General features: G+C 40.8%; 1 protein-coding gene across 1 annotated transcript; it reads left to right on the top strand.

Annotated features, from left to right (window-relative positions):
• The first annotated feature begins 683 nt into the window (after nt 1-683).
• LOC138901397 (uncharacterized) lies at nt 684-1,236 on the top strand. Its single transcript, XM_070189158.1, has 2 exons — nt 684-746; nt 874-1,236. The coding sequence occupies exons 1-2, from the start codon at nt 684-686 to the stop codon at nt 1,234-1,236; spliced, it is 426 nt and encodes a 141-aa protein (XP_070045259.1).
• The last annotated feature ends 14,153 nt before the right edge of the window (nt 1,237-15,389 follow it).

Below are 15,389 nucleotides of genomic sequence, written 5' to 3'. Positions count from 1 at the left end.
AAAATCAACTGAAAGCTTAATCATTCCTTGCTTCCAAACGTGAATACCGCCGAGTATTCCTTATTCACCATTCAATTTTTAATCCCAAACCCCGAAACACTAATCCCAAATGTGAAAGGGTAAGAATGTCATCATTTCATTCCTCTGCTCGCTTAAATCGGCACATGCAATTTATAGATCTATGAGATCTGATCTCACCATGACGATTCTTAGTCTATAGGTCAAAAATGGTGACCTTGGGACATTGGCTTTAACTGGCGGTCCATTTGGCTTCAGCAGCTAACCCGTTCATCATTTCCAACAGGTAAATCCACACTCTGATTTTCTCCTATGTTTTTCCTCATCTTTTCCCCTCTTACTCTCATCAGTGTTCATTGTCACCTTCCACTAATTCTTTCAAATTCAAATGGAACTCTAAGTCTTAATTGCAACTATAAATAGAGGGCTTTAATGCCCTTACCAAACACACGAACTACCATAAAGTATTCTAGTAAGTACTCTACTCCCCCTTTCTGCTTAAATACTCAGAAAACCTCTCTAATTTTCTTTCTTTCTTTTCGGTTCTGCTCGAGTTCACTATTGTGAATTGATCGTGAACTTTGGCTCCTAAATGGATAAGAAAGATTACCTGGTTTGCTGCTCCGAAGAAGGTCAGTAGACCACTGTCATGTCCCCAAATTCCCATGGAGGCTCAGAGGGAGGATAAGGGGAAAGCTTATAGTGTATGCAAAAAGGGTGAATATCAGGTTAGTGGGGCGAGTTAGTTTAGCAGACCTCATCCCCATTGTGTGAAGTGTGGGAGATGTCATTCGAGAGTATGTCATTATGGTACCAATGTATGCTATGAGTGTGGTATGAGGGGGTCACATTCAGAGAGATTGTCATTCATCTCGCCAAAGCATGGGCAGGGGTGCGGCACAGCCAGCCAGTTCTGTAGCTACTATATCCACAGCGCCTCCCCCAGCTCGAGACACTATAGCACCCACAGGGCGTGGAGCAGCTAGGGGTGGTATCAAGAGCTTGGGAGGGCCAAGCAGGTTTTATGCTATGAGGAGGCGTCAAAATTTGGAGGCTTCTCCAGATGTGGTTACAGGTATATTGACTGTCCAATCTCATGATGTGTATGCTCTTATTGATCCCGGTTTCACTTTGTCATATGTCACTCCTTATGTTGCTATGGAATTTGTGATGGAACCGGAACAGCTTTATGAGTCGTTCTCCGTATCTACTCTTTGAACGAGACGTATCATTCGTGAAGCCTCTTTATCACAATTATCTTACTTACAACCTCTTGAGTAATTGAGTTCTATAATGATTTCTTTGAATTGAGTCACAAACCTAGGTTAATACTTCCCATTTGCTTCCCTAAATTCTCAACAAGGGACTATACCTGGTGAATTTCTTACAGAACCTTTGATTCGAATGGATAACATCTGCTCACTTGTGCTTATGCATGCACCATCATAAAGTTTACCTATGTGGTATCAAATCTAATGTAAAGCAGCCTAGTGTTGAGATCCTTCTTGAGCCACTCTATGGTTTGAACAGTCACTTTACTCCTTTATGGACATTATCATGAAACCTTTTCACTGTCTAGTAACATAAGAGCATATCTCAGCACCTATCATATGTGTACATGTCAATTGAGAAGCGTCACTTGTCCGCGTAAAGTTCCTCTGAAACTTGGGATTCTCACAAATTTGTCATAGAAATATCTATTGTTTGCCCATCTCAGTATAACTTTCATGTCCACCTGGATCATGCCTCAGTTAGTAAATCACTTTGTTCCTAGTATTGTAGTTGCCCATGAAGTGGCCTGGTATTGCAGCTTGAGAGTTACTATGGCAGAAATATGTCTATCTCAAAGCAAAGTGTTCATTCTCTCTAACCAATACATGATTGTATCCCAATATTAAGATGTCCTAGCTATGTGGTTTCACTCGTAAAAGGTTGAAATTAGATGCTTTTAGATTTTGGCACATATCATGAGCATATTGATTTGAAAGACCAGTTTTTCTGTACCTCTAGTCCTCTCATATAGGATCAACTATCGGGAAGGGTTAAGCTGTCAGAATGATAATAATCTCACAAGTGCTCAACTTCTTTTTCAACCTCATGGGCTTGTGGCATAGATTCCTTGTGTCAGTTAATGTTAAGAGCGTAACGCAATTTCATGTATTTTGAAACCATATCACATTCAGGGTGCCAGAGTATTCTCATTTCGAGTTAAACTGATTTTCCCTACACTCCAGGAGATGACTGGCGTCACGTACTTGGCTATTTCTCCTTGAGGCTTACTATTGCCAAACAAGGCATATATGGAATGAAACAATTGTTACTGTCCCTTTCATAACTCATAGTCTTCCAAGTATAACCGATGCTAATGTCTTTAGCCTCCCGATCATGCCTCCCATATGTCACATGTCTAAAAGGACTCGTTTCTTTTGCATCTCGAGATCATGAACATGGTTCCCACGTTATCAATTTGTACTAGTTAACTCTATGTCCCATTTGTCTAATCGATGATGTCATCACAATGATTAACCATGTCAGCGCTATTGGTAGTAACCCTCATGTCTCTTAGTATATAACCTCCTGAAATACCCCTACTCAGCACATTGATGGATTCTTAAATAATTCTAGCCCAATCTCAAACCTCGTTGTTCCTATTTATAGTAAACCTATGGGGATTGAGGGTTCAAACATGTCAAAGAAGAAGCATCATCCCATGGTCAAACATATTGGGTAGGAACTCTATGGTCATATTCATTCTAGCACATCATAGAATAACGGTTAAAGGCCGCCAAGGGTTTAGTTTGGGCGTCCGACATAGAGATTTGGAGTTAAAGGAAGTAAGCAAGATTTTCTCCATGAAGACATTATGTGAATTGTTAATAAAGGTAAAGTAGGTGTAGTGCACATTGTGCCTTGTGGAATCTTGAAAGAAATAGGCCAAACTACGAGTCTGATGTTTCCCCATCATTGTCTTCTATGCACCCGGTGCTTCATGTGTCTACGTCAAAGAGGGTAGTTGGAAGACCTTTGGCTTAATGGATAATTGGCTTGTGAGAGGTACCTAATTGTCATCCTTGTTAGATTAGTCCGGAAGTTGGGATTGCCTCTGTCAAAGTGTTATGGCTAAGTCAGTGAGTCGAGGAGGTCGCCTCAAAGTCCGAGTGTGTTGTAGAAAGAAAATATTCTCACTTGTTTGTAGAGCCAAATGGATGTAGTTCAAATGGTACTTTCTATGTGTTATGATTTAAATGGGTGCAGTTCATGTCAAGGTACCACTTCTGATAACGTAATTCCTATAATGTTGAGATTAGTGATGTTGATATATATTATGATGCTTTGTCGAGTTGTGCATGTGTTGTTAGGGTGGTTTTAGTGATTCTCTGGAGGTGGATAGGCCCAATTACAGGGGAAACTCTGCCGAACTTTCTGGAAATTTGGAGAGTTAGCCAAATTTTGGAGCTTTTGGTGTGTGGATAAAGATTTAAGTCACATTCGGTGTCTATGGCAGACTCTAACCCTCATTCGAGGATGAATGATCCTAAGCGGGGGAGAATGTAAGGCCCTGATAAAATTTCTTAATGATTTAAGATTTTAAAGTGAACCAACGGTATTTAAGGATAACGTATTCGAGTATTAAAGGAAACCTATGGGATAGAACCACATCATTTTTGAAATGAAAATATATGTTTAAGGTGTGTTGGAACATACTAAGGAGTTTTGTGAATGGCAAGAATTTGTGTGGAACAAGTTGGATACATTAAGTGGAAAGGATGTCTCAATTAGCACAGGACACGACTCAAACGAATGCCACTCCCAAAATATAAAGACTTAGGTGGTGATATACCTATCTAATTAAAGCTTTGAGTCTAGTTTCCAACGCACCAAATCGTTTGTCATTTGGATATTTCTGCAGAAAGTTATGGCTACTTTACCAGACAGGTGCCATATGCGCACCCAGATGCGCGGTCGTGCATATAAGTGGGGTTTCTGCCTCGTGTGCATGGCCAGATGCGCGGTCACTTGCCCAGGTGCACGGCCGCGCATGTAGGAGCCCTATAAATACCCCCAAGAGCGGGCAGTGAGAGTGGCTAAGTCATTTCTTTGAGCTAGGGCTTGCTCTATCAAGGGGAATCCGTCCTATACTTCCCTCCCATGAACAAAGGTAATGTTTTTGGAGTATTTGAGTTGATTATTACGCCTAAACACTTATATTAACAAGGATTAATCTTCAAGATCCATAGATTTCCATTCAAACCCCCAAATTGGTCAAGAACACTACGAGTGGGATTTTTTAGAGTCTCACCACAAGAGGTATGTCTACCATCTTTAACTACTCTATGGTGATTATTTATGTATGAAATATATATTAGGACATATGGAACGGTGATTGGAAGCCATAAGTACCTAACCTAGGTTGTGTTGGTGTTGTAGAGATTATAAAATAGTTTAATTAATGAGATTGATGGTTGGGTGTGAATTGTTGGGCATGCATGTGCTAATGGAAGTTGTGGATGGCGTAGAGACGATGGTAACGTGAATCATTGGTATGGAAGATGGTTGTTAGGTGAAGAAATTCCATTGAAGGAGGTTGTAGAAAGATATGCACATTAGATGTTTGATAAAAAGTCTAAATGACTTAAAGTATAGAAATCTTACTAATATTGGTACAAATGTGTTGCATTGTTGTAGATTGAAGTTGTTTAGTGTGGTGGACCATCGTAGTACTATTAAGGGGCGAATTTCGGGTATGTTAGCTAACCTTCTCTCTTGGAATCGAATTCAATGATGTTCCCGTGAGTTTCAAGTATGGTTGACCCAAGTTCCTAATTCTCGTGTTCCGAGTTATTCTTTATTTGATTATTCCGAATAATCTTGTGTTGAGAGATATATATATATACTAAAACTGTGCACCAAATTCTCATATCGTCTTGTGTTCTCCATCGGGAATGTATCCTAGAGTGACCAATATGTCAAGATAGTATGATTTCAAATCATGTTTAAATTGCAAGTTGTTATGCCCATTTGTGAAAGAAAACTCAATGCGCCTAAGACCCCTATTTTTCATATTTATGCTTAAGGCCTTAATCCCAAATGCTCTTATTAATGATGATCCATAAAATACGCTTGAAAGGGAAAGTACTGAGAGTGAGATATAAAACATGGCCATGGTTGTTGTAGCTAGTGCATTTGATCTGAAGTCATGTTTAAATTGTAAATCACCATGCCCTCCTTTATAAATATTTCCAATGTGATTTGAGTTCTTACGTACTCAAGAGTTGAAATTGTGTTTTGCCCTTTTGTGAAGAAGTATTTAGAAAGGTACGGTGTATTACTCGCTTATTATTTATAACTTGTGTTGTGATTACAAGTCATTGTGCTCCATACTTTGAAAAGGGATCTAATGTGTTTAAAGCCTTCATGACTAATGAACTTAAAGTTGTGATTTACGGAATATTCTATATGTTGATGTTTGATGGTAATCCTTGAAAGTAAAGAAAAGAAAGAGTGGAATATGAAATACGGTCGTCGTGCCATGAATAAAGAATCTTGTGAATGGCCAAAAGAGCCAAGGAAATATTGTTGTTGTGAGTGGTTGAAAATACTAATGAAGGTTTATACAAAGTAAAAGATGATGAGGTGAATACATTTGCATTTATATTACCTTTGTGTGCAAAAACAAAATTATTTTTGGGAGTAACATTAGCAAACCTAGGAAGGGTGGGTCATAAGGCCCACACCCGAAACTACATGTGCCGGTGTAGGGGTGGACTGCGATGGATTGTGATTATTCCCCTTATTTGGGATGAGATTGATATTAGCCACAAATTGGAAAGTCAACCCACACGGCATATGTGGGAAGGCGGCCTAGCCGATCGGGTGGAGATCGGACGCCATGTTGCGCACATGGTGGTACTACTCTTGGTAACACCTTTTTTTTGCATCACATGTCAAACCACATTGCTCGTGGGGAGATGGCCTAGCCGATCAGGCGTGATCGGACTCCGTGCTAAAAACACGGTGGTATATCGGTGCTAATGATCTCCCAACCAAAAATATATATTATTTTTGTATTTTGCAAATTGTTATGTTTTAACTTGGCCTTTGGATATCATTGATTTTTACTTGTTGTTGCCATGGTGTTTCCCCTTCTGATATTGGTGTTCTATTTCAAAAGAGGACATTTAGCTTTACATACTAGTACTATTCCACGTGTACTAACGTCCCTTTTGCCAGGGGCACTGCATCTTTAATGGATGCAGGTGGTTCATCAGCGGGCAGCTTTGGCCCTCGTTAGCAGTCACTCTCTATTCAGCAGGTTTTGGTAAGCCCTACTCTACTCTGGGCCCAATGTGACTTGATGTTGTACTTTGTGTTTTGAGGGATAGTCGGGGCCTTGTCGCCGGCACTTCCATATTACTCTTTTGTTGTACTTAGTGCTCCGTAGACATAGCGTGGGTGGTGTTTGATGTTGGGAATTGAACTAGAAGTGTTGGTATTTTGACAAACATATTTTTCATCATATCTATAAACTTGTAATATTTTGGAAATCGTAAATGAATCTCTTTTGAGTAATGGAAAAAGAATATTGAACACTTGACTCTTCTCTTGTGTATCACTTGTACTGATTCTTATATTGTTAATGGGGAAGGTTGGGTAGAAGGCATCAAGTAGGCTTGCTCGGCCGGGTTATCTCGGTTGAGCACCAGTCGTGCTCCCCGAGGTTGGGGAATGACAGTGTATCAAGCCCACCTTATCTCATCGCATGTGTATCAAACCCTATCCTTATACCACTGCATGTTTATCAATATCACAACACAAAAACAACTCGCACTACAAGTGTCCATATGCCACAACTTTCAAATATCAACAATACTAACATTTCTACAACAAATAGCCCATGGCTCAACCACAATGTATACAACGATCTAAATAACAACAAGATGAATGAGGGATACTCAACAAGGAAAGATACCTCAATAATTAACAACTTCACCTCAATATGATAACGTATTTTAAAACTTCAACACCAATAACTCAACAAGAAGATATTCCATGAAATAACAACTTCAAGTAAGAGTAATTCAAAGATTAAAGAGGTAACAAAATAATAAGGGAGATAGAAACTTCGACTAAAGCATATAAGAGCAACTACAACAATAAAGGATAGAACAAGTTCTAATAATTTCAATTAGAGCATGTAAGAGTAAATTTAACAATGAGTTGATGTAACATGTTATAAAGAGTTCAATTAAGTACATGGGAGAAGTCTAAGAGTCTAAACCGGTCAAATACCACATATAGCCCGTGTACACACTCGTCACCTTGTGTACACGTCATCGACATAATGCAATTAACACAAACAACCCAAATCCTAAGGGGTAGTTCCCCCATACAAAGCTAGGCAAGATACTTAACTCAAGTAGGCCAACCCAACCCTCATAATACCTTTTCCCCCAAAATTCACCTCTACACGACTCAAATCTAACCAAAAATGACATAGCAACATCAAACAATGCAAGAGAAACCAATTATAATAGATAAAGCTATGATATTTACACATTTTCCAAAAAATCAACATAGGTCAGCCCCGAGCCCGCCCGGTCAAAACCTCGGTCCAAGGGTAGATTTCGTCTACCCATAAACCCACGAGTCCATATATGTGATTTATTTTCAAATTCGAGTCCAAATCGACTCTCAAAACCCAAATCTTCATTTTTCAAAACTTTGACAAAAATTCCCAAATTTCCTCTTTGATTCTCTTAAATTTGATGTCAAATCTAAGATATAATCATGAAATATGGTTGAAAATTGATTAGAATCACTTACCCAATGTTTGTAGATAGAAATCCCCTCTCCAAATCGCCTCCTACCGAGTCCAAGGTTCTAAAATCAGAGAAAATGAGATAAAATCCCGACTCCCAGCCTTTTTGTTCAATTGCAGGTGTCGCATTTGAGACATTGGGTTCGCATTTGCGAACCCTCGCAGTTGCAAACCCTGACAGGCTCTTCAAAAGTCGCAATTGCGACAAAGTCTTCGCAATTGCAAAGCTGACATCCTTCACAAAAGCGACCAAGTGGTGGCAAATGCAACCCCAACCAAAACCAGCTGACTTCGTAAATGTGAAGGGGGAAGTCACATTTGCGACATCTGACCACCCCTACCCACTTCGTAGCTGGTGCTTGCAAATGCGACATCAGAGCACCAACACACTAGCAATTCCAGTTTCCATCCAAATCATTCAGAATTACATTCGAAACTCATTCGAGCCCTTAAGTTTCAAAACCAAACATCCACACAAGTCTAAAAATATCATACGAACTCGCTCCCGCGATCAAAACACAAAAATAACATCTAGAACTATAAATCGAACAACAAAACGCATGAATTTCAAGGAAAGGTTCAAGAACCTCTAGAATTGCAACCAAACGTCTGAATCATATCATATCAACTCCAAATGACACCAAATTTTGTAGACAAGTTCTAAATAGTATAACGGACCTATTTTATGTCCCAAAATAAAATTCTGAACTAGATAACCAAAAGTCAACCTACGATCAGACTTGGGAAATCTTCTAAACCTCAAATTCCCAACTTTCGGCAAAACAACATAAATCAACCTATGGGCCTTCGAATTCAATTTCGGGCATACGCTCAAGTTCAAAATCACGATATGAACGTATCAGAGCCACCAAAACACCATTCCAGGGTTGTTTTCACAAAAGTCAAACGTTGGTCAACATTTCTAACTTAGGCTTCTGTCATAACCCAAACAAGCCCCTGTCGTGATGGTGTCTATCGTGGAACTAAGCAAGCCGACTTATTTTCAAAACAAACCGATATTTTTATTTCAAAGATAATTTCAGTGCTATTTAACATAAAAACCTTGGCAAAGGAGTTCAAATCAAAACAAAAGTGTGGAAGGAAAAGCCCGACATCGGGGTGTCACTAGTCATGAGCATCTTCTACAATCTGTCTAACAATATCAAGGCTAACTCAGCCTGAAAAAAAGCTAAATATAACTAGAGGAAGATAAGAGGGAGAAGTGCAGGGCTGCAATCGCCAGGCAGCTACCTTGCTATCCCCGAGAAAATCTGCAATCAGAACAATCAACAACCGCTACCGTATCCAGCTACACCTGGATCTGCACACAAGGTGCAGGGAGTAACGTCAGTATGCCAACTCAGTAAGTAACAACAATAAATAAAGACTGAGCAGTAGTGACGAGCAACAAAGCATATAACGTTCATATCAGAAAATCTTAGTAAAATACCATATGCTTTTAAAATCAGGATTTGAATCAAAATATCTCGTTTAAACCCAGTTCCATTAAGAATTATTTAAAGATATTTTTCAATAGTTTTCAAATAGAGGAAAAATGCAAAGGTGAACAAAATGATGAAATCATAAACAGCCCCTCGGGCAAAACATCACTCATATGCAGCCCCTCGAGCAAACCTCACAGTCACTCGTGCCACTCGAGCATACCTCACAATCACTCTTGCCACTCGGGCATACCTTACAATCACTCATGCTTCCTAGTCACTCAGCACTCGGCACTCAGTAGGTACCTGCGCTCACTGGGGGTGTGTACAGACTCCGGAGGGGCTCCTTCAGCCCAAGCGCTATAATCTGCATGGACAACTCACGTGCTATAATAATAAAGTATGTTGCAGGCGGGCAGCCCCGATCCACACTCATCCTCACAATCAGGCCCTCGGCCGATATCAAACATTCTGCGGCGTGTAGCCCGATCCCATAAATATGCAACATGCTGCGGCGTGCAGCCCGATCCCATAAATATCCTCACAAATCAGGCCCTCAGCCTCACTCAGTAATAAACCTCTCAAGCCACTCGGGCATTTCAGTAAAACAGGGCATTCGGCCCAAAACATTTATATGTATCAAAATAAAGTCATAAAACTGAGTTATGGGGTAAACAAATATAAACATGACTGAGTATAGATTTTTCAATCGAAAACAGTGAGAGGATAGTAAGAAAAGGCCCCTAAGGGTCCAAACAACACTGGCACAAGGCCCAAACATGGCATTCAGCCCAATTTACAGAAACTCTTTCTAAAACATATAAGTATCATATAGTTTCAACAAAGTATGCAACTTTACAGTTGCTACGGGACGGACCAAGTCGCAATCCCCAACAGTGCACGCCCACACACCCGTCACCTAGCATGTGCATCACTAAAAATAGTAGAATGATACAAAATCCAGGGTTTCGTACCCTCAGGACTAGATTTATAATCGTTACTTACCTCGAACCGATCAAATATCTACCCCGCAATGCTCTTGCCTCTGTACTCGGCCTCCAAATGCTCCGAATCTATTCACAATCAGTACAACACCATCAATACATGCTAATGGGATGAATTCCACAAGAAAAGCTACAAAATTAGACCAAAACCCGAAATTGGCTCAAACCCGACCCTCGGACCCACGTCTTGAAATCCGACAAAATTTACAAAACTAGAAAGCTCATTCACTCATGAATCTAACCATACCAAATTCATCAAAATCCGACATCGTTTGATCCTTCAAATCCTTAAATTAAACTCTTAAAAATTCCAAGCCCTAACCCCCTACTTTCACTCCAAAATCCTACTAATTAATGATGAACAAGGCCATAGTTTCACGAAATTTATACCATTATGGGTTAGAATCACTTACCCCAACATTGCTCCTTGAAAAACTTTGAAAACGTGCCTCTCTCCCGAGTTTCTCAAATTCAAAAATGGAAAATGAAGACAAAACACACGAGCTGGGGCTTTTCTGCCCAGCACAGTCACACCTGCGGCCATATGTCCGCTCCTGCGGAACCGTACCTGCGAGAACCACTTAAGCCCTCAATTCCGCATCTGCGACCCCAGGTTTCGCACCTGCGGGCGCGCACCTGTGTAACATTTCTACTTCTACGGAACCGGCCCAACTCTTCCTTTCTGTATCTGCGCTCAAGGCATCGCACCTGCAGGTGCACTGATGTGGCCAATTCTTCGCACCTACGATCCCAGCCTTGGCCTTCCATTTCCCATCTACGGCTTACCCAAATGCACCAGCGGCCTCGCACCTGCGACTCTTTCTTCCGCAGGTGCAAAAATAGCAGTAGCAGCAGCTTCAACTGCATTTTCCAACTTCGACAAATCCGTTAACCACCCGGAATCACCCCGAGGACCTCGGGACCTCAACCAAAAATACCAACAAGTCATATATCAACATATAAACTTAGTTGAACCTTCGAATCACTCAAAACAACATCAAATCATCAAATTACCCTCGGATTCAAGCCTAAGAACTTCTAAATTTTCAAATTTGGCAATCGATGCCGAAACCAACCAAACCATGTCCGAATGACCATAAATTTTGCACATACATCACAAATGACACTACGAACCTACTCCAACTTCCGAAATTCCTTTTCGACCCCAATATTAAATTTTCCACTGCCGACCGAAATCGCCAAATTTCAAATTTCACCAATTCAAGCCTAATTCTACCAGGGACCTCCAAATCACATTCCGGACGCGCTCCTAAGTACAAAATCACCGAACGGAGCTAACGAAACCATCAGAATTCATATCTGAGATTGTTTACACATAGGTCAACTTCCGGTTAACGTTTCCAACTTAAGGTCCTAAATAAGAGACTAAGTGTCTCATTCCACTCCGAAACCACTTCGGGCCCGAACCAACTAACCCGGTACATCATAATATAGCTTAAGAGCATAAAGGAAACAGAAATGGGGGAAACGGGGCTATAACTCCCGAAACGACTGGCCAGGTCGTTACAGCTTCTTAGTAAAGAACCAAAGGGTCCAAATCAACCTAAAACCTTCCCGAAACGAAACTAACCAATTCCGTAAGTCATAAAACCACAAATACACATATGTGAAGCATCAAAAAGGGAAACGTGGTGCAAATACACAAAACGACCGGTCGGGTCATTACATTCTCCCCCTCTTAATTATTCATCCTCGAACATTCATAGAGACATACCTGAAGTGACGAAAAGGTGAGGATAACGACTCTGCATGTCGTGCTCTGTCTCCCAGGTCACCTCCTCGACCAGATGATCCCTCCATTGAACCTTCACTGAAGCAGTACTCTTTGACCTCAATTTTCGGACCTACTTGTCCAAGATAGCCACCGGCTCCTCAACATAAGTCAAATCCTTGTCCAATTGGACTGAGCTGAAATTAAATACATGGGACGGATCACCATAATACTTTTGGAGCATGGAAACATGGAACACCGGGTGGACCACCGATAGGCTGGGTGGTAATGCAAGCTTGTAGGGCACCTCACCAACTCTCTGAAGAATCTCGAAAGGATTGATATACCTAGGGCTCAACTTGCCCTTCTTCCCGAACCTCATCACACCCTTCATGGGTGAAACCCGTAGCAGAACCCTCTCTCCCACCATAAATGCTACATCAAGAGCCTTCCGATCAGTGTAACTCTTCTGTCTAGACTTTATTGTACGAAGCCGATCCTAAATCAACTTGACTTTCTCCAAGGCATCCCAAACCAAATAGGTGCCCAACAACTTAGCCTCACCCGGCTAAAACCAACTAACTGGAGAACGATATTGCCTCCCATATAGGGCCTCATAAGGATAAATAACAGAAGAATTTGGAGAGAGTATGATTTTGGTTCCATGCACCAACCAAAACGCCAATGGCAGAAGAGCACAAAAGTGGAAAACGTTTGGTGTCCAGGTTGGCGCCAGGTGCCAAGCGAGACGCCCAAGGACGAATTTCATTCCAATTCAGCTAAGACTTGGTAATTTTGAACCTACACGCCCCCAACATGTATAAAGGGGGTTCTAAACCTATTTCTTAGGGGGGATACATTAGTGGAGAGACAAAAGGCTACGAGAACACTTGGAAGCAACGAATCAGAAGAGTTTCTCTTCCATTCTTCCTTACTCTGTAATTTAATGCTTTCAATTATTATCATGATTGTTAGTATGGTTATGAGTAGCTAAACTTTATCATATAGGGTTTGATGGAACCTCTTGGAGGATGACTTTTAACTACATTTAATATAATTTATCCTTTGGATTTCTCTACTTGTTCAACTACGTGTTTATTGTTGTTGATTGAATGGCCATCAATTGAATGTGCCTATTTAGTGTGTATTTCTTGAGAGAGGGTACATATTTAGGTAGTTGTTGAACAACATCACTCCTAACGCATTTGAGAGATCAATATGGAGGGTTTAAAGGAAGGCTTAGAGATAACAAAACCTTGGTGCGATCGTAGTGAGCGGTAAATTAGTGTCAGCTAGTGTAGTTTGAGAGAATATGTCTAGTAAATTGTGGTAGTTGCTCGAGAGAGAGCTACAATACCCAAAGTACTCACGATCGGTAGAGAATACTTAGGATAAATTATAGAAGACGTAGAGGGAAGGAATCCGACAATTGGGGAAATCATAACTCTAGACCTCCTTAATCTTGTCTCCAACCCTTAGTATCTCTAGTTGTTTATTTACTTTTTTTAATTTGTTAGTTAATTAGTTAGACATAAGAATATTGATAGCTACGGCTTAGAAATTATTCAAAGATGTTTTCTAAGTGATAGTAAACAGTTGTAGCTAAACCTTAGTTCTCTGTAGAATTCGACTCCGGACTCTTAGACCGGATATTATATTTATAGCGGCCGCTTAGTCCTTTTTATAAGGCATAGTTGGGCGTGATCAAATTTTGGCACCATTGTCGGGGAAGGATTCCGACAATTGGGGAAATCATAACTCTAGACTTCCTTAATCTTGTCTCCAACCCTTAGTATCTCTAGTTGTTTATTTACTTTTTTTAATCTTTTAGTTAATTAGTTAGACATAAGAATATTGATATCTACAGCTGAGAAACTGTTCAAATTTGTTTTCTGAGTGATAGTAAACAGTTGTAGCTAAACCTTAGTTCTCTCTGGGATTCGACTCCAGAATCTTAGACCAGATATTATATTTGCAGCGACCGCTTAGTCCTTTTTATAAGGCATAGTTGGGCATGATCACTAACGCTCTCAGATGCACTCATATAAGGAAAACCAAGAAACCATGCAAGCAAGAACCCTACTGGATCCGTAACATCCAATCTCACAAATTGGTTAGCCAAGGCCTAAACATCCATGGCTAGCGGCCTTTCTGCTGCCAGTAGATATGCCAGACTTCCCATACTCTCCGCCTTTCTACTCAAGGCATTGGTCACCACATTTGCCTTCTCGGGGTGATACAGAATAGTGATATTGTATTCTTTAAGAAACTTTAGCCATCTCCACTATTGCAAATTAAGATCTTTCTACTCGAACAAATGTTACAGACTCCGGTGGTCGGTATAGACCTCACGTGGAACACCGTACAAATAGTGCCTCCAAATCTTCAATGCATGAACAATAGCTGCCAATTCCAAGTCGTGGACCAGATAGTTCTTCTCATGAACCTTCATCTGCCGAGACGCATATGCAATCAACCTACCATCTTGCATCAACACCGCGCCAGGCCTAATACGCGATGCGTTACAATACACAGTGTGAGACCCCGAAGATACAGTCAATGCTTGTGCTACAGGCTTCTAGCAAGGCTATACAGTCCGGTTCCATCGGCAACAGAGAGAAGAAGAAAGACGAAGTGACGGCAATTGTCCCCTATTATCAACCAAGTCCTCCTCGTTGAGCCAATCCCTACCCCGCAAACACTCACCCTCCAAACCAGCCCACTTATACCCTAGTTTACAATGCCCAACCATATTACAATACCCAATTACACTACAATTCACTCCGATCCAACATACATCCAAATCAACCACGGCCATATGCTTATGTTCAAACCACTACCCACCAAAATAGACCTGTCCGTGCTCCCAGACCACGTCCAAACTTCAAGCATGAAACCCCAGAAACTTCACCCCAATTGTTGAGCCTTTAGCCCAATTGTTCAAGAGGTTTAGAAGAGACGGATTATTATTCCTGGTTGAAGGAAGAATCTGGGACTAACCTAACAAGTATTTTGATGCAAGCAAGTGTTGCACCTATCAGTCAGATGTTGTTGGACATGACACCGAAGATTATTATGGTTTGAAGCACGAGATCGAAATGCTAATTAAAAGTAGAGCTATCCAATGCACCTCAGCCCTACCAAATATAAACCATAATCCACTACCAAACCACAGAAACCATGGAAAAACATGATTACCTCGGAGGATTATGATTTAAAGGGGACTATTGCCACTAATGGGAATGCTGAATCAGCAAAAACAATCCCTCGGGTAGCCCCGTTAATCACTGTACAACTAAAGCCGCCAATAATAGTTCAAACATATCAACCACGGCCCATCGTAGCCATCATAGGGGATTGGAGTCAAGAGTACA

This window comes from Nicotiana tomentosiformis, chromosome 11 (assembly GCF_000390325.3).
Source record: "Nicotiana tomentosiformis chromosome 11, ASM39032v3, whole genome shotgun sequence".
Classification (NCBI taxonomy): domain Eukaryota; kingdom Viridiplantae; phylum Streptophyta; class Magnoliopsida; order Solanales; family Solanaceae; genus Nicotiana; species Nicotiana tomentosiformis.
This window is presented reverse-complemented; position numbering and strand designations above follow the sequence as displayed.